This window comes from Glycine soja, chromosome 17 (assembly GCF_004193775.1).
Source record: "Glycine soja cultivar W05 chromosome 17, ASM419377v2, whole genome shotgun sequence".
Taxonomy (NCBI): Eukaryota; Viridiplantae; Streptophyta; class Magnoliopsida; order Fabales; family Fabaceae; genus Glycine; species Glycine soja.
In genome coordinates this window covers 38,705,415-38,733,393 of record NC_041018.1, presented here as the reverse complement: position 1 = coordinate 38,733,393, position 27,979 = coordinate 38,705,415, and the positions used below count along the sequence as shown (strand labels likewise).

The following is a 27,979-nucleotide window of genomic DNA, read 5'->3' as shown; positions in this document are numbered from 1 at the left end:
AAGTGATGGGCAAAGGGAGGATGATAAGGAAGACATTCAGTGAGTTTGGATTGGAAGAAATGTTACTCTTTTCTTTCTTTTTCAGTTCATATAGTGAGAGGTATATATAAATATAGGTCTTCCCCTAACCAAGGTCATTCATATCATCATCATCATCATTTGCTTTGTAATAATTAGTTTCTCGTTTATAATAATGCAGAAGCAATTCAGGCAGCCAAATGTGAAGCAACCACCTGCGCAAAAGAAAGAGGATTCTTCTCAAGGGGATGGCACCTCTAGATTGTTGGAGTACAAGTATGGAATGAAGTCTCACGATAGAAGTGAAAAAGTTGAGCACCATAAAGTGAGGAGAAGACCCATAAATTTTGTTTTAAGATTTTGGGTTAAAGTGCGGTGTCAAGTTCCCTTATGTGATTACTCATGACTCATTGGTGTAAATCTCTCTGATCTTTACTTCGAATTCCCAACATACATTTGCTAGCGGTCATCAGGTTCATGACAGATTAAGGATACCTGTTTCATCCTGTCAGTTTTTTTTTCTCTCATCATAGATTGCAGTCTGCTGATGCAACACTTCCTCATTCTCCATTTTCACATCTTACATTGCAGCCTTCTTTATAAAGTTCTCTCTCATTTTTGCTCTTTCACCCTTGCTTCTTCATCTGCCTGCGAAACAAGTTCACAGATGGAGCGGTATTTTTTCTATTTGAATTTTGTTGGGAAGGATTTTGTCATTTGTGTTGAAAGGAGGGGTATTTACTATCATAGCATAAGCTTTCTGATACACTTAAATGATAATAGAAAATATTATAATGAAAATTATATTGTTGGTCGAAAGTGTCTGATTAGTATCTTATGAAGAGTTGCATTAGTTTCTTATGGATTATGAATCGGGAATTATTTCTTTCCAGCTGAATCCTCCCAGAGTTTCACTTAAAAAGTAAGAATTTAAGATTATAGAAGCGATGTGGGAGACTTTGGTCATGCCCAATTTTGGATGAAGTAAATAACCAAATTTAATCATCGATAGTGTTAGCTTCTGGAAGATAAAATCATCATTTAAGTCCACAAAATATGCACTTTACTGTCAAGTCAAATTAATTCTTTAGTTAAGTGTGATATGAATCAATTTGACGGACGAAAAGCATATATTGTATGGTAATTTAGTTTTTAGAGATTAATGTGATTGGTATTGTTTATGTGTTTGGATTCATATTAGATTGTGTAAAATCATATTGAAATATCAGTTAGTATAACTTTATGACTTTAGGTGAATATTCACATTTTGTTTTTCTTGTTAAGTTGAGTTTGAATCTAAAGTTGATGTTGATCGAATTAAAGCAAACTTCTGCATTTGACTAAAAAAATTATACATTGGGAATTTCTTTTAAAATAAGAACATCTAAAACATAAATTATATTTTAAAATCAATTGTATTCTGCAGGAAGAGGCAACTAGCAAGGCTTTTATGTCAAATGCAGAAGTTTGCTTTAATTCAACATCAACTTCAGATTCAGGAAGAAGCAACTAACAATGAATCCTAGTTCTCAATAAGCATAATTGTGGCCGTATTACAATGCATCATTTGAGGCAACTAGCAAGGCTTTTATGTCTAGAATATAAGTTAAGGGGCACTTAAGTTAGTAAGTTGTGATTTCTTGTGCAGGAAGAGGCAAACCACGGTGCAGTCATCTGCCATATAGGAAGGATACTTCTCATTCCATGCAGCAGTGGCTGCTTCCACTACTGCCATTGCTGCTGCCTCTTCACTGTCTACACTCCACACAATTGATGCAACCTCATTGTTGCTTAGTACATCCCACACCTATAAACAGGAAAAGAACAAAAAAGTTTCAAAAAATGCTTGTGCCAAAATGATACTTCATTAATTAATTTCACACAAATAACTTTTTTATTGAGACGTATTACATTTCTTAGTAAACTTTGTTAAATTCTGAAACATAAATTTATGGGTTTCATTTCATATTTAAGTGAGTTTCATTTACGATTTTTTAATCAATAGTATTATAAAAACTGTCCAGCCATCGCTACATGTTGGCCAGACAAATTTTAAGTTACTTAAGTTTTTTTACTCATTATTCTACTTTTTCTTTGTTTTTTTTTTAAACCATGCAATGCACGGGTCCGGGGTCCACTACTAGTTTATAATTAATAGTATTATAAAATCCGTATAGTCTGTCATGTTGGCTGAACAATTTTTCAAGTTATTTAAGTTTTTTGTTGATGTTTTTATTCTTTTTTTCTTTGGGTTAAAGTGTGATGTCAAATTTTCTTATCTGATTATTTATGATTCATTGATGTAAATCTTTTTGATATTTACTCCCTCGAAATTCCCCAACACTTATCTCTTTTCTTTTGAATCTTCACATGCAAAAATTAAATAACACTTTGGTATCATGCAAATATCAGGTATGACTTACCCCATCACTTGCAAGAACAATGAATTGGTCAGTTGATGTTAGAGGGTGATAGGAAACATCAGGGATGGCGATGACACCGTGATCTTTGAGCAGGAAATCTCCCAAAGATCGAGACATGGCTAGGCCAGGTGAATTTTCATTGTTGGGCATCCACACTCTCTGGATATCTGGTTCTTCATTCGACCCACACACACAACCATTGCACCTCCTTATTCTTTCTGCTTCTCCTGCATTCCAATTTATTACACATAAATCTTTCTACCTCTCAAATTAATGTACTTGGTTTTAGTAGTTTAGACACGTCTACATCGTTAATTTGCTTCTTAAAACTACTAGTACAGGTTTAAATATAGGAATAATATAAGTTGGTATATACCGTATGATATGACTCGTGACTATCATATTGAAAAAGTGATTGAGTGGCTTTTGTTGCAAGTCTCCTGTTAGTGAGAAGAAATTGAATGTGTTTTAACTATTGTGCATGTAAATTAGATCAAAATCATCAATAGTCAAGATGAGAAAAAGAAATAGATTGGAAAATTTTGCTTCATTTGAGTTCAAATAAAATATTGTTTTAATATATAATAGTTAATATGTTGATATCATCTATCAATTTAGTGTGTTGATTTATTAACAGCACACGTTCCAAGACCGTTGAAAGGACAAGTATATGAAAGAGAGCTACAATTACACGGACATTTGAGGTAACTCAATAACAAACCAAACACAGAAATATATGAGAGAGAGCTACAACTAAACGGACGTTTGAGGTCACTCAATGACAAATCAAACATACTCTTAATCATTAACATTAAGAAAAAGCCCCTAACTTTATTTTAATCCTTCAAATTGATACATTGGTCAACTTAGTTCTTTAAATCATCCAATTTAGTGTCTGAATTTGACAATCATAGGTCTATTTAGAACGAAAAATAATAGTGCAAATTCTACAAGAGGTTATGTGTACACTTTTTTATTTATTATTTGAAAGTTAAAGAAGTAAAAGTAAACTCACGTGTTTAATGGAAATCACGAGATTGAGTTCTATGTCTTTTGATTTAATTTCTTTTGTACCAAACAGTATTACTCCAAGGTAAGAAACTAAATTAGCTTATGAACTCACCGAAATTAAATATCAAATTAACTGGTAGTTGTTAAAGTAAAGAATTAAATTATTTTCTTTCTTAATGTAAAGGACCGCGCTGACTGCCAAATTTAAGTTTTTTTTCTTCTTAAATCAAATAGTTTCAATTATTTATGATAGTAGTTGTATTTTCATAAGGTGTAACCATTAATTGTAGCTCTCTTTCATAAGGAGTAAAACTATTTTTCCAATTAGTTATGATAGTAGTTGTATTTTCAAGACTTAAGCTCAAGAATCCTGATTACTTATTAAGTTAGAATAATCTTCGGTCAGTTAATTCACTTACTATGTTAACTAACTAACTAGTGATTTTTTTGCTGGTTTAGACCTCAAGAAAAGTTATGTCTGAAACTGAAAGAAGAAACTGCATGCTAGTTTATAAGAAGAGTCTTACGAGGTAATTCAGGTTTCAAATCAGTGGTCAATTGAATGGCTACGAGTTTTTCATCATAGATTGTTCCCAACACTGCTCTTGAGTCACCCAGATTAGCTATGACAAGACCTTCACCCTGCGTATTAACAATTGTTACATTATGTACTTTTCACAAATCACAAATAATATAAAACAAACTACACTGTACCTTCTATTTTTTTTTAATTACACATAATATCACTTTTTTTCTATATCTACACTAACTCTTTTCTTTTTTAATATTTGAAAACATACACTTCCTTGTATGTTATATTTTCTTGTATATTAATTACACACTCCCTACAAAAAAGATTATTGTAAACATTAAACAAAGAAAAGGATTATGTATAATTAGAAAAAATCTAAGGAGGTACTAATGTAATTTACTCATAAATACAGAATCTAATGGGAAGGTTCTTTACCTGTTTTATGATAACTACAGCTGTGGTTCCACTGCTAAAGCAGTCTAGATTCTTTTGAAGCTTCACCTCCTTGTCCATCACCTTGAAAGCACTAACAATTGCTTCTTTCCATTTCTGAAAGTTCCTTGCAGGCAATTCCTCTTTCACTGAGTTAACATGCTTTTTTGTGGTGTTGTTGTAACCATTTTCTATCTCATCAATCCTTTCAAGAACATTCTTTTGGTCCAGTATGAGGGAAGATAAACGACTGCTTACTATTTTGCTCACTTTGTGTCCATTCCCTCCATGCCCATCATAAACTCCACAAAATGTTCCATCCTCCATCCCATAACCCTTTTGGGAAAAAAAAACACAGACAAAGATAAGAAAAAAAAAAGGATGTTTCATTAATTTTATGTGCTCCAATAGTCTTAATTAGTTACAGAAGACTGACTAATAAAACAAGCAATAATGTGTTTGAACTTCATTTAGAATGTGTGTTAGTTTTTCTGTCATTCATTTATGGTTTATTACATAAGATAAGATTGTTGAATTTTATAATTATTTTAAAAATCATATATCATTTTTGCATAAGATATGCTAAGATTAATTCACACATCTAGTCGAGTCTTCTGCTCGCGCTAATTGCAATTTGGTTTGATTATCAGATTTTCTCTATTGGTAAATGACAAATAAACTCCACTATAAATCTTTGCTAAAGTTGGTGGTCTTTCTTAAACTTATAAAGGGATATGTCTTTCTCTAATATAAATTTTATGCTCCTTTTATTAAACATAAAAAAAAATACATAAGAGAAGGAACAACTAAGTTGTCCCTTCTGATTTAGCCACTACTTGTGAGATGCATAAACGCAAGAAAATGAAAAATAAAAATAATTACAAAAAATATTGTGAATTATTTCATGTGCAAGTAATGAAACAGTAAGACAAACCTCATGAACAGAGGCAGCATCTTGGTTGAGTCCTTTGCTACCCTGTTTGGAGTAAACAGAGCAAAGTCTCTGACTCCCATTTAGAACCTTTCTTGCTTCAAATATTGTCACATTATCATCATCATGAGCTTCTTCTGCAACGGATATGCAGATACCCATTATTCCACTTGTTCTGCAATTTTAGTATTAGAGTGAAATTAATCCACCCAAATATATATATATATATATAGCAAATAGTTTGTAATAATAAAATATATAGAGATGCAAGTGTGACTACAAGTGGAGTGAAGTATACTTAAATACAATTTGACCTTTTAATGGTTAGTTGTTCAATTAGGCCGTCCCAATACTCGCCTTAAGAGCCATTTTTAAAATATATATATAATTCTAAACCAATCCCCAAAGGGGTATGACTTTCTATTTTAAACATGCTATATTATCATTCATACATAATTGTGACATAAATATTGTTGTATGATCCTATGAGTAGAGCCTAATATATTATACATAATTAGTGACATAAATAGAAAAATTCTATATTTAGTGCTGGATTCATGCACGAATATTGTTGTAACAATAAATCACTAAGTTCTAACAGTTTTTTTATCATAATATTATTGATATGAAAGAAATAATGATTAATTTGTATTTAAGATCATAAAATAAGTATTTTCTTTCTAATACATTTATTTCATCCTCAAAAAGTTAAAATTTAAACTCTTAACAACTTGTTAAAAATTATAAATCATTATTACTTGTATCGATTGATTATAAGCAACTAACAATATGTCCTAAAAAATAGTCTTGAAAAATAAAAAGAAGCCATCAACAGTTGGCCCCAAAACAAAAAGAAAGTTGGGATCGCCGTCTCCACTGAAAAAAAAATATAATATTCACAATTTCAACGATAAATCTTTCTAAGGAGTTTTTTCTTCTTCTGGATTCTAAGGACTTTGTAGTTTGTATCACCGCCCAAGGCATTGGATAATGGATTTTTTTGGATTGGATTATTGAATTTTATTCCCAAGTGTAAAAAATTTATTTGTGTGGCCTTGTTAACAAGCTTGCATGCATATGAGATCAGGTCATATGTCTAGTAAAATATATTAAAGGCTAATCAACACTTATGCTTTAAGTAAAAAATTAATTAAGCTTTTATATATACAAATAATTAAAACGTTTCTATAATTCTTAAATAATTTAAACAATTCTTATTATTTAGGTTTTCTTCTCATGTATAATAAAATTATGAAAATATAATATTAACTATTTTGCCTAATTTAAAAATTATAAAGACATGTATAAAAGATTTTATAAAAGATTTTGAATGGAAAGATTAAATCAATTTTTGAGCGGAATAATCAAATCAAATTAATAATATAACTAAGAATAAAATACCATTTTGAAAGCTGAAAACTAACGTTATAGATTACCTAATCACATTGTTTCTCCCCACAGATTCAAGAATTTATTTAATTTAAAACTAGAAAGACCGATTCTCGAAATGTATATAAAAAAGCTTGTAGGGATGGAATTGCGTACCTATTCAAAATATAAAAATCAATAACAATATTTTTTTTAAAAGTGAACAACACAATATCAATCACTAGTTAAAGTACTCATTTTCTTAATATGTAACAACAAAAATTCAAGTGTTAAAGCGGTCACAGTCACAGTTGATTGATGTCATGGATAAGTGTGGCTCAATATTTAGAATCTTTTTTTATTTAAAAATTAAAATTGAGCACGTATCATCTTCTCAAGTGGCACAACTTGCTTCTTGTGTTTAAGTTAAAGAACTTTGAACTGCTTGAAAGGACAAACTTCTCTTATCATTTTCTCTCTCTCTGATAAATCTCTTATCATTCTCTTTTTTTTGTTGCAAATCTCTTATCATTATGGCCTAGATTTCTATTTCTAATTAATTTTGAAGTTGCTTTTGAATTTCTTTTTGATATTATTAGGATCCATTAGATAAAATTAAGAAGTTTGAACCAATACTTGCAGAAATTCTTTTATTATACCATTTAACCTTCTTCGACAATGTAATTGGTTTCACGATAGAAACTTATAACCACTTAAAGTTCTTAAGAAGATGGATAATTCTAATAACGACATATAACAATAATATACAACACTACTTTTAACAACAATAATAGCCGCCAATGATGACTATTTTGTGGTATGATTCCACTAACGATTAGTAATCTTGGGCTGTAGGAACGGCTTTGAAATTGATATCTTTGTGGAGTAGAATTTTATTAAAGTCCATGCATTATTATTTATGTAAAACTTGGTATCCTAAGATTACATTTAATATCTTTACTTGTCCAAGTAGCATTTAGGTTTGGACTCGTATTGGCTTATGGCAAAGTATTGAGTCTCTTTTAGTAGATGTGGATTCTTTTAAAAAGCTGGTGTTTAAACTTTGCAGGACTTTGGAATGCAGATTTGAATGTTTTGGAGGAGGGTGAAACATAGCAAACTCAAAACCACTAATCTGGAATGCAGTGATTGCAGTCTGTCTCAAACATAGCAGCTCAAAACTATATGAATATTCATTTATCCCAATAACAGTAGATCAATTTTGAATAAGAAATAAGAAGCAATGTTAAAAAATTTATCAAATCAGATCCATTGATATCATCAAAACAAGTCCAAAATAAAATGCAACTTAAAGATTTGAACTGGGGTTTTCATGTCCATTAACTCTGATAATCTGATTGAGGAATTTAAGGAAACTATTTTTTTCCTCTCCCAAATGGTTTTTAACACTCTTCATAAACATGTTCTTTGTTAAAATACATCATACTTAACCAACCTCCCTCAGCAAGTCCATAAAAGTCACATATTTATTTAGACCCGGACAATAAATATACTTAACCAACCTCCCTCATTAAGTCCATAAAAGTTACAAATTTGAAGCAGGATCTGTGAGCTTCACCACGTGTGGAATTTCAGCAAAAAAATCATGTGAAAAACAAGTAGGCATAGTTATTTCACCCTGAAAATATAAAACACTTTAGTTTGAAAGGAAAAAAAAATGGATATTTGATAGAGCATACATTTTAGTTTCATTTTTGCATACATTTGACATTTTTATGATGGTTTTGAACCTTTTTAATTGAGTTTTGTGAGGTTGGGCATCATTGGGCCCAAGTGTCATATTTTCTTAATTTTTGTATTTTTTTCTACTCTTGGCATTGTTTGAGTGTACAGGTTATAACTCTCTGCTCAGAGCACCGGTTGAGATGGTTTTGGTCTTGCGGGAAAGATAAGAGGAAGCTCTGCAATTTTCTATTTACAAGCTTTAGCTGATTCCAAGGTGTAAGTGGTCAAACTGGATCTACAAAGTCTTGGTCCTGCACTTGAATTTTTTGGGCCTATTTTGTGTTTAGTGGTCCATTAGTGTTTTTAGTGAACGGATTTTTGTCAATGTTGAAAGACCTACGAATTTCACTCTCTCTTTTATAATAAATACCGGTATTTCAAATTAAACATACACTCATAGTTTTGTTTTATATATTTTGGAACTAAGATGATTTATTGTTATGGGTGTTTAGGAAATAGAGTAAATCCTAGGAATCTATGCAATGATTCAAAAAATTACTGAAATTTGTCCAGGAATTCCAATGGGAAGAAAGAAATCCAAACTGAATATTATTGATTATAGAATCAATTACAATAGAAAGATTCAAAAGTATAGTTTTTTACAATAGTTGCCTACCTTGATTAACAAATCACCATTTATAGCAAGTAACTAATTAACTAACAACCAATTCTAGATTTCAATTACAACTATCAAGGCTATATTAGTAATAACATGAGTAACTGCATTTCTCTAACATAGCCCTCCCTTTACAAAATTCTTGTCCTCAAGAATCGAACTGTGGAAACCTCCTCTTCAAGTCATAATAGAACTCCCAATCCTCTGGAAGTTGATGTTTCCATTGAACCAAAACTTTTGTGACAGCTTGTCCCTTTCTTTTCAATATCATTGGATCCAGTATTGTTGTTGGTTCTTTAGGCCCTGTAGCTTTAGGAATAAAATCAGGTAGTGTTGGAGAATGAATGAATTGACCAATATGCTTCTTAAGTTGTGAAACATGAAAGACATTGTGAATTTTTGTATGATCAGGCAGCTTCAATTCATAGGCAACCTCTCCAATTCTACTAATCATGGGATATGGCCCAAAGTATTTAGGTGCTAGCTTCTCATTAGCTCTTGCAGCAATGGACACTTGCCTATAGGCCTGCAATTTGACATAAACCAAGTCTCCAATAGAAAATTGCCTGTCGAACCTATGCTTATCAGCCACCTGTTTCATCCTATTTTGTGCTCTTTGGAGATGAAATTTTAAAACCTTCAACATCTCCTTTCTTTTTGCCAAACTGCAAACCACCAATTGTACCTTTGATTCACCAGGCAAATAGGGTAGATGAATAGGAGGGGGCTGACCATATACTACCTCATACGGTGTAGTCTGAATAGCTGAGTGGAAAGTGGTATTGTATCACCATTCTGCCAAAGATAACCACTTAGACCATTGTTGAGGAGAATCAACAAACATACACCTCAAATAGGTTTCTAAAAACCTATTGACTACCTCAGTTTGTCTATCCGTATGAGGGTGATAGGCACTAGATAGTTGCAATTGCACATCCTAGAATGCCATTAATTCCTGCCAGAATTTGTTGAGGAAGATTGAATCCCTGTCACTTGTTATAGAGGATGGAAAACCATGTAGCTTGAAAACATGATCCATAAAAGCTTGAGTTATTGTGCTGGTAATATATGGATGTGATAAGGGTATAAAATGTGCAATTTTACTCAAACGATCCAGCACCACAAAGATAGCTTGTTTGCCATTCGAAAGGAGTAGACCCTCTATAAAGTCCATTGATATGTGCTGCCACACATGATCCGGCCTAAGAAATGGTTGCAGCAACCCTGTATAAGTAGCATGATCATACTTACACCATTGACAGGTGAATTTAACTAAATTGATTTTTCAATTAACACACAAGGTGTTCAACGGAATATGTCTTGAGGATAACGTCCAAAAAGAGATTATATATAGCAGTATTATAATAGTTATTAACCATTATCATTATTCTAATTTTTAATAATTGCTAATCATTATTATAATTACAATTATAAAAAATATATGATGTAATTGCATATCATATTTAATGACTATAATTTTTTTTTTGTTTTGCTGTAAGTTTAGGCGGAAAAAAGCTCGAAGGCTCTATTCTACTTTTAATAATGATAAATTTATTTATTTCATAACGTTATTGCTCGGTCAAATTTTTATATTTTTACTTTTTTATTATAGTAATCCTTTTTTTAGTAATCAACTTTTTTTTTTTTACAGAAGTAATCAATTCTGGAAACATTACGGTAGATTGACTTGATGTTTGCTACAGTTGAAACTTCTTGAATTTTATATATATTAGCCGTAATAATGCGTAGCAAACATCAATCTTATTCTAATTATTAATTAGCCGTAATAATGTATTTAAATGCAACTTTATTGCCGCTATGCCCAACTTAATGAAATAACCCAACAAACTTTTTCTTCATATAACACCAAAAGTATTCATTTATAAGCAGAGATTGATGATTCAAATTACATATTTATAAAAGACCAACCAAACACATAGCAAACACTTTATTCTAAAGCTCCAAACGCAACTTCTACTTCTTATTATTTGTTGATACATATATTACAGCTATCTCTGCTTCAAGGTTATACATCTTGACCTTACTTGCAGTTGCATGGGTCACAGGTGCAGCTTGATCCACAGTTGCAGCCACCGTTCTCAGATGCAACACCCATTTCAGCACCCTCCAATTGGGCCTTCACAGGCCCAACACCCAAAACTAGAGTCTCTGTGGTTGTCTTCTCAACGTAACTCAAGTCAAAAGAGTACTTGTTGCAACTGAAATACAAGAAAAATCAACAAACATCAGGTTCACGAAAACATGTGGCAAAACAAAATTTAAAAAAAAAAATCGAGTTTGGTAAAGATCATCATATAAGAAGAACGTACCCAAGAAATATAAAAAACTGAAAATAGACATTTTGTTTTTTGAACAATTTTATGAAGAACGCTCCAATGAAAAAAGTAATTCAAATACCACATGATTTTTTTTCCTCGCACAAAAATGACACTGAAAGCAAAACAGTCTCAAAGAGAGCATAGTTTTAACCTCTTAATAATTGATGTTGAAAGAAGAATAAAGCATCGAATTTCATAAATTTCAACCAAAAAGGGAACCCACAAAGCCAATCAAACTACCCCAAAAATATAGAAAAATTCTATATTTCTATCCCTATAAACCCATGCATGTAGGTAGGAAAATAAAGCATCTTTTTTTGGTCGGGGATAACAAAGAATCTAATTTCATAAAATAAAGGATACTAAAAAATCCAATCAGAATAGTCACAGAAAATCCTATCCCTTATAAACTTGTGCAATAAGAAAAATAAATTAACAAGATTCACATGAAAATCCCATTTTTGAGAAAGCAATAAAATATTTAAAAGTCATGTTAAAATTAATTTCCAATACAAAATTTATTTTATTTCTAATTCAAGTTTTAAAGGTTAATCAAGCATACTAAAAGAAGAAAGAAAAATGATTCCATACCCGCAGTTGCTGCCACAGTTGCAGCTGCTTCCACACCCACAGCTAGACATTCTCAAAATCTTAGAATAGAATCCCACAATAAATTACTGAAGAACTAAAGATGATTGGTTACTACACAATGGAATGAATTTCAACTAATCGTAGCCCGAATTTATAAGGAGTTGATGAGATTGATTGAAATCTTGAACGTCCACGTGTCACAATCCTCTGTAATTGGAGGCATAAACTATACTACGACTTTTTCCACGTCGATATCCTTTTCATCACTCGTCATTCTAATTATTGTGGTGTCCTTTAGCAATATCGTTACATTTCATGCTCCTCAAAGTAAACGTAACCATGACCATGATTGTGCTAGGTTTGTTTTATTGAAAATCTTAAATAATTTTATGAATTACTTATGCTATTATGGGCTAAATTTATAAAATCTTTAAGTCCGTCAATGATGTGATAAAACATTGAGCATGTGTTTCATTGGTATAGAGACACCAAAATCGTTTCAATGTGAAGGAACCAAGTAGTTCTAGTGTGCCTATGCAACTGAAGGGGATGTTGTATACTTTCTAGGTTAAATTACTTTTTTCCTTCCATTTAATTTTTTATTTTTAAATTTTTAATTTTATCATCTAATTTTTTTTTCAATTTAGATTTTAGTATTTAGATTATATTTTTTGAAAATGTACAAAGCAATTTCTTAACTGACCCAATTTAGATAATTGATTCAATTTAAAAAATTAAAAAATTGATTTGAAAAAAAAACTAAAAATTCAAACTAAATCTAAAAAATAAATTAAAGAACTGAAAAGCTAATTATTTATCGGTCGTCTCAATTATCTCTAAACCTTGTAGAAAAATATACAATGATGAAACAACCAGATGAATTAATTTGCAAACTTTTCAACCTTATGCTGCCGTGTTGTGAAGTAGTTACACAAAATCCGTCATCAAGTTTCATCTTTGCAGTTTAGTAGTATTGCATTGTCACCATGGTTGGAATCACAGACCATTTTCCAAATTTAACTCTTGCTATCAGTGACATACCGGACTGAATTTGCTTCACTTTTTTAACCAATGTCTTCCCATTTCAGTTGATTTTTCATTGTCTTGATCAACATTGCCACAATTAATCCTTTACCTTATGATCTTGTTAGATTTTACATGCACAGGATGCTATTCTTGTTAATTCCAAAACTGGAAGCAAAAATCTCAAATTCTGTTCGGCGTCTTTTGTGCTTATTCTTGTGAGTGCGGTGACTAGATGCCATGCTCTTATTTGATACTAATAGATTCTTTAAAATAAGTCATCAGAGAAAACCAAACAAGCGAATAGCAATTTACAATTAAAGATTTCAAGGCCAGTTAAGGAAAAAGATAAACTAAAATTAAAACCAGCAACTAGCAGAAATAAATTAAAATTACAAATAGCAAATTGGTGATATAAACAAAGACATAAACTCATCCAACTGGAGAAGTGGTGGGTAAAAGAATGCACAATCAATGGATTGATACTTTTGCTCAGAAGAAGCAATTATATTATATCATAAAAAAATTCATATGTCCAGACATATTTATGCAACTGCATCATTGCAGAAGTTTCAATCCTTTAAAAAAACAAAAAAATACCAGCCAAAATACATATATTTAATCAACACAATCATATGCAATATAATCTCAGAGAAATTCCGAAAATGGAAGTGGCAGACAATCAACACGGCATCAGTTCAGTCCGCCCGTCTGCATTTCTTCATCATTGATGAGTTAAACAATTGTACAAAATCATATAAAGTTTTTTCAAACCCCACAACACACAAAAATCACTCAAGAGTTACAACCAAAACTAAAAGTGAGAAAATTAAGACAGGGAAGGCATCAGATAATAAGCGGAGTTTTTGATCTTCACAATATTTATTCAGTGTATAGGATAAGAAATTTTCACATCATTTGCCAACCCTTTATAACTATAGTGAGGTCACTACACGACGAAGTAACAACAAACAAAACATAAAACAAAAATACTAATGTTATATGGTATCAGATAAGTGGAGTTTATGGTCATCACAGCGTATCAGTATATCAATAAGGGGTTTAATACTAAATCATCGTCTGCCAAATCACTGAAAACAGAATACAAGTGACACATTTGCTTTAAAAAAAAACTTTTTCTATATGGGGATTTCGGTAAATCCATTTGACCCATGGCAATTTAAAAATCGGTGCAATGGGCTGGTAAGTCAACCTTTTTGAATCTTTGCATCAGTTTTAACTCCACAGCCATTGAAGCTGGACAAAATTGGAGAGGGTAAACAGATGCAGTGCATCAACCATGAACAAAAATCAATCGACTTTTGTGAAATCAAGTAATCAACAACAAAATGTTATGATATAATGGGAATAACTAAAAAAGATTATTCAACTTTAGAGAATCAAAATCAAAGAATTATCTTCATTTCCGTCCACTTCGGCCTTCAAACATATACCTAAATAAAGAAACATTTAAATATAGAGTTAGCAGGGTAAACTCTATTGCTCCCCAAAAATAACCCAAAACTCAACTTTGTAAGTCACATGTAACATTTGCCAGAAGTTACTAATATTAGTGTGTTTGGATAGCTACAAGAATCAATTCCATCACCCAAAATCATGGTGAAAAGTTGAAAAAGTAAAAGTAACTATTGTTGTTTTGGTTCCTGCAAAACAACAACATATAGCTGCTTGAAATTTGAAAGAACCACAAAAGAGAAAGGTTCCTCCAATCGTGAATCAATAGCCGGAATATATATAGGCACCATGCAAAAGGTTGTTTGTTTTGAGAAAAAAGCAACAAACACCCGTGTCTGACTTAAGTGCCAACAAGTAACTACATAATTATAACAAACATAATAATAATTTGACCAGAGATTGTGTCTTGAAAAAAAGGGGGTTTGATTTCAAGGATCTTCAACTGGTTTTTTCCGTTTTGGCTCTAAGCGGCAGTCAGGTGGCCATTGAAATAAGCCCCTGCTGTTGACTCTTATAATAGAGCCTTCTTATGGCTACTTCTTAAACCCTAAATCTTAAACCCTAACCCTAAATCCTTAATTTTAAACCCTAAACAAAAACAAACAAACTACATTAACAAACGAGTGTTAATCAACTCAACTGAATTTGCGAGAGAGAAAGAACAGAAACTCACCTCACCAACAGAAAACAACAACGCGCAGTGCCATTCAGAGACTGATGTCTATTTACCTTACTATGATGCAATATATATACTTGTGTTGCAAACCCTAATGTTGTTGTTTCGGCCGCCAAATTACCGAAACACCGTTCAAGATATCCGAATCAATTTGGGCCTGCTACCTTTCGGGGCCTTCATTTTCGATACTATGTATGTTTTTTTTTTCACTAATCCTCTCTATTTTCTCTTTACACCCTTTTTTTCAAAATCTTGCGCAACTCCCTAACCAAAAACAAACCGAGACAAAAGTATTCTGATATTTGAGCCTTTCTGAAATATACACTTACATTCTTTTCTTTTTCTATTTTTCTCCTCCTTTATTTATTTCTTCCTTTGTCATTATATCACAATTATTATCAAAGAATCTAACTTAATTGATTGATTGAACAAGTACGTGAATTAAATCTTTTGTTTTCACATATATAAAAAACATGTTATTGCTATTTTTACTCCCCTTAATACTAATGCACTCTCCCTTATTAATTTTTATCCCCAAATTACCTCATCAACACACCCCCTCTCTCGCATAATTCTCTTTTGGAAAAATAAAAAAACGCTCCCCTGTAGCAATTCATTTGACAAATTGATCAGTGTCAATATATTTCAACATCACAAATTAATCATATGCTCCCCGATCTACCTCACTGTAACTATCCTCATTTCCAAAATTTCTGGACCCTTCTCTAGTGGCTTCCAAAATTGAATCCTAGAAACCAAAAATCTTGATCTTAGTTTTTTCATAAAAGCAAATTCATTTGGTGTGAGGACACCATATACCCTAAAAGGGGTTGACGTTCGTAATTATCTTGTACAATTAGCAGGACCAACCATGTTCATAGGTAGGTGTTCAACCTTTTCCCTGATCCTTTAATTTTTTAAAATTTGTATTCTTTTTATCCAATGGCTCTAGTCCATATATTTTTTGGTATGTTATCCCAATGATCACTCTTTTTAAAATATTGAAATCAATTATACATTCTGTCAAACGTTCATTGGCTAGCAAAATTACCTTCAAACCCCAATAGAGTCGCCTAAAGACCTACCATTTAACGCATCAAGCATAAAAAGTATTAGAGGTGACGGAATGTATTAAAAAAGTCCAAATTCCGCACTGAGAAGAACTAACTTTTAAAATTAAATTAGATATAAACTCCCGTTCTAACAAAATTTAAGATAAAATAAAATTTCTAGACTTGTTTAACAACTTTTTATCAAAGATAAAAATATTTTACTTCAAAAACAAATTTATAAAGTTAATATCAATTAAAATCTAACGACCGCTCGCCCAAGCATATAACCGCGCACCTTCGCACCTTCGCACAAAATAGAATGTTGCAGATAAAACAAAAATTGTAGGCAACATATTCTATTTTGTGACTTTAGTTGGTATTCCAACTCATGCTTTAATTTTCTCGGAATAGTAACACGCATACTAAGGAATTCGTAATTTAAGACAACAGAATAAAGTGTATATAATGCATCCATCTCAACACTGCAAAGCTATGTAAATGCGTCACTACTACAATAAAATTAAAACAGACAATTCAGAAAGATCCAAATTTGACAACCTATACTATATCAACTCTGAGGAGACGTTTTAGCAGCCTGTTGAACAGGCTGTGCAGGTGCTCCATCATAGGCTCCACGAGTAGTCCCACCTACATTACCATCGCTGGAATATACTGGAGGCTGAGCGTAACCAGCAGCACCATAAGAACTGTTGCTGTACGATGGAGGAGCCTGGCCATAACCAGGTTGACCACCTGCTGGGGCACCACCATATGACGGGGGACCATACCCTGGCTGCACTGCACCACCATAACCAGATGGTGGAGCTTTTTGAGAACCTGATTCTGGTTGGGCATATCCTCCCGAAGGTGGAGGCTGGGAAGGAGGATATCCAGATTGCAAATGACCAGATTGACCATATCCCCCTGCTGTGTTAGGTGATTGGGATTGTCCATACACAGGAGGTGTGCCACTAGGCTTTTGGGTCTGAGGGGGTCCATAGCCAGATCCATAACCAGACTGTGCTGGAGGTTGACTGCCATAAGCAGCCGGCTGGGAGGTTGGGGGCACCCCATAACCTGGTTGAGCTTGTGGTGCATAGTTGGCAGCATTTGGGCTAGGTTGTTGGCCAGTCCCATAACCTTGACTTGGAGGCTGGGCAGGTGGAGCTTGGGTTGAATCCCCTTGGGATCCGTAATTGGCAGTGTGGCCCTCTGGGGCTGGGTTGCTACCATAGCTGGCAGCTGAGCTATAACCTTGCTGCTGATCATATGATGGTGGCTGACCATACCCTGATTGAGGTGGCGCATGATATCCACCATAGCCATCCTGAGCATAGCCCTGCCCCGGTTGGCTATAACCAGAGGAAGGTGGTTGGCTGTAATTGTAAGCAGTCCCATCGGATGGAGGTGCAGGATTTTGCTGCTGCTGCTGTTGACTATAGTAATCATACCCGGCATGGGCAGACTGCTGCTGTGGGGCAGTGGACTGATCCCAGTTGGCGGCGGAATATCCACCAGATGACTGGGGAGGATAGCCTGCATATGGTTGCTGAGGCACGTTATACTGGGGTGGACCAGAGTATGCTCCTGGCTGCACATAGCCATAACCAGATTGTTGCATTGGAGCAGCAGGGGGACCCCAGCTAGTCGGTGGCCTAGCTTGGTAACCTTGCTGAGAATAACCACCAGACATAGATGGATTTCTCTGACGATTCTGCAAAAAGAAAAATTGTAACCACAAATAAAAAAAAGTGAACTCACCCAAGATGACAGTACATACAGGCAACAGATACACAAACAAATAGACAAGTAAAACATACATCACTAAAAGTCAACATATAAATTACACAAGATGAAAGAATATAGGCTACATTTAACATATAAATTACACAAGATGAAGAATATATGCTTCATTTAACATATAAATAACACAAGATGAAGCGTATATGTTACATTGACATATTCCATACAGCATCAGAAAGGAGTATAAAGGCCTACATACCGTACTGGTTCGAGATATAACCGAGTTACTCCAGCAGAAGCACACCCTCCCTATTCGAAACGAATGGGTAGAAAAAGAAAAGCACAAAAAAATAGAAGCAACAAGCATATGGTCTTTGTTGCCTCAAAAGGCAATCCACTATATAGTATCTCAAAATATCAAAAGCTTGTATTCCAATTGTTACATTATAAATCATTAATTAAAATGGCTAAGTTTATGGACCAACACAATAACAACATAAGTAGGAGCATCCATAAATCCAAGTTATACAAACCGTCTAGACAATTTCTCTTGGCTCCGGGTAAATAGAAAAGTGTGCTCTCAACCTTCCCTCCACCCAATCTAAGAGATCAACCTTAGAAGAACCATCAATAAAAAAGCACAAATACACAACAACTATTTGAACTGAAAGGGAATTTAAGGAGAAGACAAGTGGGGTACAAAAAATAGCTGACAAATATTTTAACAGAAAACAAAAACAAGCAAAACATAATAATTGCTAAACTTCTAGACTGAAATGGACAGAAATTACAGGATAGGCAAAAAAAATTAAGAGCTTCAGAATGTAAAGTTTTAGGTTATCATGCCAAACACAAGCCCAGCATAAGACACAAGGATAAAACTACATTTCAATCTCAAATATATAACAGTTTCAACCAAAGAATTGGAAGGGACAAATAGCATTGTCTACAAGGATTTCAATAAGTGAATATGATAATTGTTAGTTGAAACAACCAGAAGACTATACAAATAGGACAGGAATAATAATGAAAAAGGAAAAAATGTTAAGAGGTTTACAATGGACAAGTTTCAGATTATTATCCCAAATGTAAGTCCAGCATAAGAAGAGATGACACACTACCTTTTGAAAAGTAAATGAAAGGCATAAATGGCACAGTCTAAAAGGATGTCAACGTGATAATTCAAATCTAGTCCAATTATGACAAGGTATACACATTAATAGGAGACTTATTTCCCTCTAATAAATATCAAAAGAAGTTTAGAACCATACCATTGCAAGCTGAGAGAACACCAACAAAGGGATTCCATGTTGGTGTCACTAATGGTCCAATACAAACTAACCCTACATAAGTCCCAATAACAAGATCAGTCATATTGGATACAACAATTAATAGATATAGACCATGGTTGAACGGGCTATAATCCCAATGAGTAGCCACTTCAACACAACTATATGGCATTAAGGTAACCTTGATGTCCCCAAGAACCTAAAGCACAGCACAAGCCTAGGAGCAAAACTTAACCATAGTTAAAAACAGTCTGTGCAATAGATTGGTATATTGGACTATAAAATTGAGCTCTGTTTCAAATATATATCTTGACTATCCTCCTCAATCAATTTTATGAAAGTGAATAAGTATTTCTCAGAAGATTACACACAAGAGTTAGTAAGTAATAAGACCTAGACATGCACTTGGAATTTCAAGGTGGTACTCATAAACCTGGACCATGCCAAATGCATGCTACTACAGTATCCATGTCATAATTAAACTAGATACAGACAGATTTTAGCAGTAAAATGCATTGACCAATTATGCTGTAGATATTTAGCAGTAAAACCTTACTGCAGTGGCTCATTTCCCTAAACAAGTTTCAACCTACAAAAGAATGCAGCTTGGCAGTAAAACGCATTGACCAATTAAGACCCATTTGGCAATCACAATTGAATGGCACCCATCAATCAAACAATAAGCAAATACATCAATCCAGACATAAATTCATCTACTTTCAACAAACTCAACCATTTCGCATAAGTATTAAGCCTGTAAATATAGAAAATACCAAAAAAAAAACATGTAAATATAGCAACATAGTGCAACTCAAAATCAAACAAATAAACCAAACTAAACTTGGCACAAGGCAAGCAAAACAAGCTATACCAAAGCCAAATCCAACAAAACAAGATGGGTACTAAACATACCTCGCCACTGATGACTTGATTAACCATTTGTTTGGCAGACTCAATTTGTTCAGGGGTCCCTTCAATTTTTAATGTTCTTTCGGTAGATGTGTCACCTGGTGGAAGATGAAGAGGAATCACCTGAAAAGACAAACAATACATTATGAACAACAATAATACATGGGAAGTCAACAACATAGTAATCACAAAGTAATGGAAAGTCATATGAAAATAATGATCAAAAGAATTTAGCATCCATTATTAAAGGAACACTGAAATGAGGGCAATAATATTAAAGAGGGAAACCTGAATTCTTGCTCCAGTTGAAGCTTGCATATTCTTTATTGTTTCTCCACCTTTACCAATTACAAGACCAACCTGCAGAAAATAACGGTAAACCATCCCAGCCAAAACAAACCCAAACAGAATTAAAACACTAAATATATCACATAAGTCATATGTTTATACACAACCCCTTAGCACACCTTGTTATTTGGGATCTTCGACACATACTCGTCAGACCCAGCTTGCCCAGCCACTCGTCGAGCAACAATGCCAGAACCTCCAGTTTCAGCCTATTAAAAACACCATGTAAAAGCAAATTATTTTTTTAAAATCCACTTGATATCATAATGGCTTTTCTAATGAGCAGGTAATAAGAAGTCAACAACAAAAAACTCTTTTCAAAAGCCATTCGAAGCTTACTTTTTGAGTAATTTAAAGCATGCAATAGGCTGTATTAACACTTCCACACACAATACTACCCCTATACTATCACTTCCAATTGTTCATAAACAAGCCAACACATAAACACACCACTGTAACTAACTCTAGAGCAAATTAATTCACTGGAGCCTTAACTGACATAAAGAAAAAACATGTGATTAAATTGGATCTGACTCCTCTAAAGTGAGTTGTTGCTCACTTTAGAGAGTGAAATAAATAATCCAAGACTTTAAAGAGAAAATAAAAAATTAATGTTAACAAGGTTTTAAAAATCGATCCACATCCACAATGCTGGCAGCAGCATCAAGGTTTTTTGAGTCTCCACAACCGCAATTCTGGCTGCACCATACACAATTGTCTGCAATTTGCCGTAATATCAACAAACACAACTATGACCACAGTTAAAACACATTGGAATGTTAGGTGCACATACATTACAAATCATGAATGCGTCAAATTATCAACCATTGATTTTCTCATCAAAATCCAAATCACCAAAACTACCACAACAAAAAGATATAAACAACAGGGTAATACCTCAGCGAGAACTTCGTTGATGAGCTTCTCAGCAGTGGCAATAGCATCAGGAGAACCCATAAGCTCAACAGTCCTAGTAGCCGAATTCGGATCCGCGTCCATATCACGAGTGACTTGAATTTTGGCACCAGACTGCAGCTGAAGGTACTTGATGGTCTCACCACCCTTTCCAATGATAACACCAACCCTCCCATTGGGAATGTCAATCTTCTTGCTCGCACCACCACCCTGGTACGAGTACGACACCGCCGACGGCGAAATCGACGGCACCGAGTATGGACCCTTCACATCTGCAAAAAAAAAAAACACAGCAAATGAGCAACAAAACCCTAACTATGCGTGTACTAAATTAATATTCAAAATTAAGCACTTAATTTTTAAAAGCTCGTAGGAATAAGTGATTATTTGGGGAATAAAAGTGGAGATATAAGGTTGGTTGGATGGTTAAGAAGAATGGAAGGAGGGAAAGGTCATCCCTCCTGCTAACAAAAAAAAAACTAGCAAACTAAGAATTAACATGTGCCGATAAAAACATTGAGGAATAAAAGTAGAAACCCTAACCGATGGAGTCGAAGGAGGAGCCGTTGTTGTCGTGCTTGGGGCGTTTGGTGGGGTCGAGGGGAGCGGCGCCGCTGAGGAGGCGAGCGGCGACTTCTTGGGCGCGCTGTTTGGCGAGCTCGAAGTCGGAGGCGGCGGAGGAAGGGGGAGGGACGTTGTTGTAGGAGGGGGGTGGCGGCGCCGCCGGGTCGGGGCCGTCGGAGAATCCAGTAGGGCGGTGGTCGTCGTTGTACTTGCGCTTGAGGGAGGGAGGGGTAGGGGTGCTGTCGGGGTTAGCCGAATATTGAGATTCGTCGGCCATGGGGGATCGGGTTGAGGAAGAAACCCTAATGGGAAGAGAGGAGAGAGAGAGTATTGAGATCGAAAACCCACTCACTCTACTCGTTTAGCTGCTGCTGCTGCTGCGCTTAACGTGTCTTGGCCTTTTATAAATAGTTTCATATTTTATTTATATCTTCAAAAATAATATCTTATTTATTAAACAAATATTAATATATTATCTTATTAATTGGATTAATTGTAATTTTGGCTTGGAATTTTTTTATTGTTAGGAATTGTATGGTTTTAATTTCTTAGCCAGGGGGTTTCCTAGGTTTTAGAATTTTAAAAATTAAAACTAGGTTTATTTTTAGTTTCATATTTATTAAAAAAAATAGTTTCATATTTTAAAATATATATATATTTTGTTTATAGACAATAAAACTCTTGCCAAGTAGAGGCATTGATGTTGGGAGGATGTCGGACATGACCCATAAATGTTAGAAGTGTTCATTACTTATATCTACTAATCTAATTTGGCTTGAAAGTAATTTTTAATGGGTTTGATTTTAAGAAATCAAACTCAATATTTTTGAAGACACATTTAAATTGCAGTATTTTTAGGTTGTCCCAACCCGATCTAAAACCATCTAAACAATTATGTATTTGTTAACTTGGTAATCATATTTATCTAATATGATATTTATTTATATTAATATCATTAATCTTTAAATAAATTATATATATATATATATTATATAGTGGTATATTTCTTTAATTTTACGTTTTCAATATGTATAATGTTAAGATTAATATATTGTGCTAACAAGTCAAGTTCACCCAATCTTATCCCATGTATTGTTGGGTCTTAATTTGGTCACGGATAAGTTTACAAAATTTCATCCTAGGTAAGGACACAAGCGCACCCATCCTAACCCATCTCATAACACCCTTACTGTGAGAAGATATTGATGGTGGAAATATGTTAGTCATGGCTACCAATTGGAGGTGGTAATGGTTAGAAGATGTGGGTCACGGATACGAAGCAAAAGATATGAAAGTGAGAGGTGTCGACCGTTACTAGAGTTGGACATGCAGGTAAATCCACCTTGTAAAGCCTATAACTTGCAAAGCCTGCATTCTTAATAGTCTCATTTTTTTTTCGCATTCTTAACAGTCTCATTTTTTTTTACTCACATCCGCCCTGCATAATCAACTTAGTGGACCAGGCCACATTTGACAAAAAAAATTAAAATATAAAATTTGACCCATTTTAAAAACTAACTATGAATTGTAAAATAAAAAAATATTTATCAAAAATGGTAACATAATTTGCATCATAAGCTACCTAAATAACATGTTTTTACATCATGTTTACTTAATTTATAATTTTATACTAAATCAAAATATCATATCACCATTTATCAATCATTGAATCATATAAAAAGTACTTAAATTTTATGCTTTTTTATATTTTATTTTTATTTTACTTTGTTTACACCCTTTATTTATTAGTATTGTACTCTTTCATATTAAAATGTAAAAAGCCTGCGCAGGGGGGCGGATAAAACCTGTTTAACCCACAGGTTAAGCAGGACAAGCTAAAAAACGGCAATTTAAATGGGCTCAAAATATCAAGGTTTGTATGTTGTGTGGATTTCACGGGTGGCTCGTTTGCCCGGCTCGAATTGTGACTACCAAGCATAGGTGATGTGGTGTGATATGATCCTGCTAAGTTCTAATTACTTCTAGAGTGTATTTAGATGGAGAAATTTAAAATTCTAAGAATTTCAAATACTTCAACTGAAATTCTTTTATTTTCAAAATTTTGTGTTTGGATAAAAAAAAATTAAAATTATGAGGATGAAAAAAAAGAGAAAATATGGTTGGTGTGCTAGTTATACGTGTTCCTTTATGCTCACACCCGATCGATATTTTAAAAGCTGTGTTTCTTGACGAAGATTGTAAGAAGAAAATTTCAATTTCTCACCTTTTAGAAGGAAATTGTTCCAGATTTTTAATTGTTTAAAATTCTGTTTTAAAATTCCAAAATTTTAAATTCTTCATAAAAAGCATCCAAACAATGAATTCTAAATTACAGAAATTTAAATTCTCTGATAAATTACTTTTCTCAGTTAAAATTTTATATCCAAACGCACTCCTAGTGTCTTTTGCAATGAATGAAATATCCAATGAATAAAGCAAGACCAAAAATAATCAAGAAGATTTTTCAAAGCTTAGTGATGAAAGTGCCGGAACCAACATTTGTTTTATTTATAGAACTTGAAGATAAATTCAACAAACTTAAAGATAATAATTTGAAGAGCACAATGAACCCAAGAGTTTATACTCAAAATGCAAATGTCAGATGGAGTTTATTTGAATGGATCACAATTTTTTGGCTAACGGTTCAATTAAGGCCCATTTTTTATTTTCCTTTGAGTTTTCATATTTTATTTTCTTGTATTAAGTTCATGTGACTCTTGACATCTTTTGGGTCAATTTTTATGTTTTTCAGGATTTCCAAGTTACTATAGTAGCTAATGGTTTTTATTTCTAGTGAAAATTTAATATAATTGGGAATTAAATACCTAGTGGGATGTTTAGAGGAAAGCATAATCTTTAAACTAGAGAAACATTGTAGCTTTAAGGTAGATTAAGCTTGAATCAAATATGAGTTTTCTCTTTTTTGTGAGAATTTTTCTTGGTTCTTGGGCAAAGAATCAAGATAAGTTGTTTATATGCTCTACCAAACTAGGTACATTAGCCTTGATTTTTCAAATGTCTAGAATTACTTGTAAGACCTGGAAAAAATATCATTACTTATGAGATCAACATTTTTAAAAAATAGTTCATAAAACATATTTGAAAATTAAAATTCAAAGGTATATTAATATAATATGATTTAAAAAATTGATATATATATATATATATATATATATATATATATATATGTATAGTAAATTAAACTTAAGAAAAATATTAACATAGTGTTTAATGTTATTAATGAAATATTTATATATAAATATTTTTTCCTTATATAATGTGACACAATTTTGTTAATTAATCAATACTTAAAAGAATAGTTTATAAAATATATTTAATATATATATATATATATATATATATATATATATATATATATATATATATATATATAATACTAACAAGTCTAGTCCACCCAATCTTGTCCCCTGTATTGTTGGGTATTAATTTGGTTAGGGATAAGTTTACAAACCCAGGGTAAGGACACAAGCACACTTATCGTAACCCATCCCATAACACTTTTACTAAACAAAGATATTGATGGTGGAAATATATTAGTCATGGCTACCAATTGGAGGTGGTGATGGTTGGAAGATGTGGGTCATGGCTACGAAGCAAAAGATATGAAAGTGGGAGATGTCGACCGTGACTAGAGCCAGACATGCGGGTAAGCTCACCCCGCAAAGCTTGTAACTTGCAAAGACCGCATTCACCCACACTCGCCCCGCATAGTCAACTTAGCAAACTCGTTTGCATTTGACAAAAAAAATTAAAATATAAAATTTGACCATGACTAAAGCTTTGCATAATATATTAAGTTTGAATGAAATATGAATTTTTTCCTTTTTATGAGAGTTTCCCTTGGTTCTTGGGCAAAGAACTAAACCTAATATTATTAAGACAACTTGTAGCGATCAACCTATGACTTATCACTCACATTTTCATATTTTCTCAAGTGTGGCATTAGAATCCTTTTCTAAAAGAACACTAAAATCAATTTTTAGATTATGAATTCTTTAAGATGAACCATCTTGTTTCCGTGTTAATGTCACGGTGGGAAGGTATCGATCACCACTGCCAAACAAATGCAATGATGGTGTGAGGGTGTTAACCATGGTTGCTAAGTGAAGATGATGGTAGGAAGGTATTATCCATGGTTGTGAAGCAAAGACAGTGATGGTTGTTAGTCGTTATTTACGACTAACTTTTGTATTAAATAGTTACATAAAATTAACATATTTCCTCCAATTTATGGTTCTTTTAGTAGGAATTGTGCATATTTCCATGTTTAGTTTGATTTTATATAGTAGATGCTTTCATTTTGTGAATTAATGTTGAAACCACTTCAATTTTAGGCTAAAAGAAGAGAAGGTTCAAGTAATTGGTGTCTCGCTAAGCGAGACTTATGCGCTTAGCAAGTGACATCTGCTAAGCGAGGCATTCAGCTCGCTTAGCGGGTTGGAAAACCCTAGAAGATGATCAATCAGAGATGTGCTCGCCCAACACGCTACAAGCTCGCCCAGCGAGTCGTTTGTCTCTTCTTGCGCTCAGCGCGCCCAGCTCGTTAAGCCAAAATTCACTTATTCTCACTTAACGAGATTGGCTCACTAAGCGAGCCATCAGAAGGTGAAACGTTCAAGTAGCCTTTAAAATACTAAAGTTGGTGGAAACTAAGGGAGGAGTCAAAAAACAGAGCCAATGAAGAAGCTAGAGCGATAGAAATGAAGTCACCAAGAGAGTTTAGGTTAGAGGAGTGAGATTAGGGTTCTAGAGATTGAAGGAGACATCCTCAACCCTTCTTAGCCATTTTTATTCACTCAAAATTTGTTCTTCTTTGTATTAAAAGCTCATTACTTGAAATAGAAGGCTAAACCTCTTGGTTGGGAAGTTTTGCTGAACCTTTGATGTAAAATTCTTTTACTATATATTTAATGTTGTTTTTAAGTGTTCATTGCTTCTATCCATGCTTATTTTTACATGTTTATGGCTTGATTACCCATTTGTATGTATAGTTAGGATTTTTAGCATTGGAAAGTGCTTTAAAGCCTTAGAACTTGATAAAGCAAGCTAGAAAACTGTATGTCTAGGAATGGAGTGCAACGATCTAGTCCATATTATGTTGTAGACTTAATGTAACTCTTTTAGGCAGAGTTTGTTGAGGGATCAAGGACAAGGTTTAAAGAGAGTTAGGCACATTCACTCGAGGGATTTTGGTTTGTGTAATTTCTCAACATAAGAACACTAGAATAACATTAAATAGAGAAAAATACATAACAACGTCAAGGAAAATTCAGTAAAACGACCCAACGCTTTTTACTTGACTGTTTTTACTTCTCAATCTCTAGATATTATAGTTTATGTCTAACTAGATTTAAAACAAAAACCCAACTTGATATTTATTTCACTTTTGATTGTATACAAATGTTTACTCACTGAATATATATTTTCTGAGTGGAACAAATTCTCTGTGGATATGATACTCGATCTTATCATTTTAATATACTACTTGTGTGAATCGGTATACTTGCCGACCACCGAACAATGGTTAGAGAGTGTTAGTCATGACTGTGAAACATAGGCAATGATGGCCCCAAGTGGAGGCAATGATAGTTAAAAATAAATTAAAATTTTAAAATCAACTAAATAATTAATATACTAACATTTGTATATAATAAAATATCTTTAAAAAGTCACTATTTACTTGTTTTTAGCTTTTAAAAAACAAACTTTGAAGTATCATGGTTTTTTTTATAAAAAAAAGTGAGACAAGCACAAAAAATACACCATACGCACATTGAAATATTTAATAATTAATAAAAACATTACTAATATATAAATTATGGTTTTAAAATTAAAATGATTTATATAAAAAAAATCATGATTTAACCTTACACAAGTTAATATTTATAGTAATTTGGATAAAAAATGTTTAATTCGAGGAAAGAAATGGCAAAACAAAAAAATGCTCAAATTCTAT

General features: G+C 33.2%; 3 protein-coding genes, 1 long non-coding RNA gene and 1 other non-coding gene across 5 annotated transcripts; all 5 read right to left on the bottom strand.

Annotated features, from left to right (window-relative positions):
* Nucleotides 1-1,235: 1,235 nt before the first annotated feature.
* Nucleotides 1,236-5,554, bottom strand: LOC114392207 (probable protein phosphatase 2C 72). The gene is made up of 5 exons (XM_028353259.1): nucleotides 5,351-5,554; nucleotides 4,420-4,752; nucleotides 3,980-4,094; nucleotides 2,442-2,668; nucleotides 1,236-1,825 (listed from the first exon to the last, which is right to left on the bottom strand). The coding sequence occupies exons 1-5, from the start codon at nucleotides 5,507-5,509 to the stop codon at nucleotides 1,625-1,627; spliced, it is 1,035 nt and encodes a 344-aa protein (XP_028209060.1). The 5' UTR covers nucleotides 5,510-5,554; the 3' UTR covers nucleotides 1,236-1,624.
* A 5,350-nt stretch (nucleotides 5,555-10,904) lies between these two features.
* Nucleotides 10,905-12,151, bottom strand: LOC114393019 (metallothionein-like protein 1). The gene is made up of 2 exons (XM_028354280.1): nucleotides 12,008-12,151; nucleotides 10,905-11,296 (listed from the first exon to the last, which is right to left on the bottom strand). Exons 1-2 carry the CDS (start codon nucleotides 12,055-12,057, stop codon nucleotides 11,119-11,121), a joined length of 228 nt encoding a protein of 75 aa, XP_028210081.1. The 5' UTR covers nucleotides 12,058-12,151; the 3' UTR covers nucleotides 10,905-11,118.
* Nucleotides 12,152-12,806: 655 nt separating this feature from the next.
* Nucleotides 12,807-15,281, bottom strand: LOC114393020. The gene is made up of 2 exons (XR_003662454.1): nucleotides 15,180-15,281; nucleotides 12,807-14,484 (listed from the first exon to the last, which is right to left on the bottom strand). It is a non-coding gene; the product is annotated as an uncharacterized LOC114393020 (long non-coding RNA).
* Nucleotides 13,870-13,956, bottom strand: LOC114394303. Its single transcript, XR_003662708.1, has one exon. It is a non-coding gene; the product is annotated as a small nucleolar RNA R16 (small nucleolar RNA).
* Nucleotides 15,282-16,631: 1,350 nt separating the features above from the next.
* On the bottom strand, nucleotides 16,632-22,390 carry LOC114393434 (far upstream element-binding protein 1-like). Its single transcript, XM_028354789.1, has 6 exons — nucleotides 21,982-22,390; nucleotides 21,421-21,710; nucleotides 20,643-20,732; nucleotides 20,464-20,535; nucleotides 20,179-20,298; nucleotides 16,632-17,948 (listed from the first exon to the last, which is right to left on the bottom strand). The coding sequence occupies exons 1-6, from the start codon at nucleotides 22,277-22,279 to the stop codon at nucleotides 16,803-16,805; spliced, it is 2,016 nt and encodes a 671-aa protein (XP_028210590.1). The 5' UTR covers nucleotides 22,280-22,390; the 3' UTR covers nucleotides 16,632-16,802.
* Nucleotides 22,391-27,979: the final 5,589 nt, after the last annotated feature.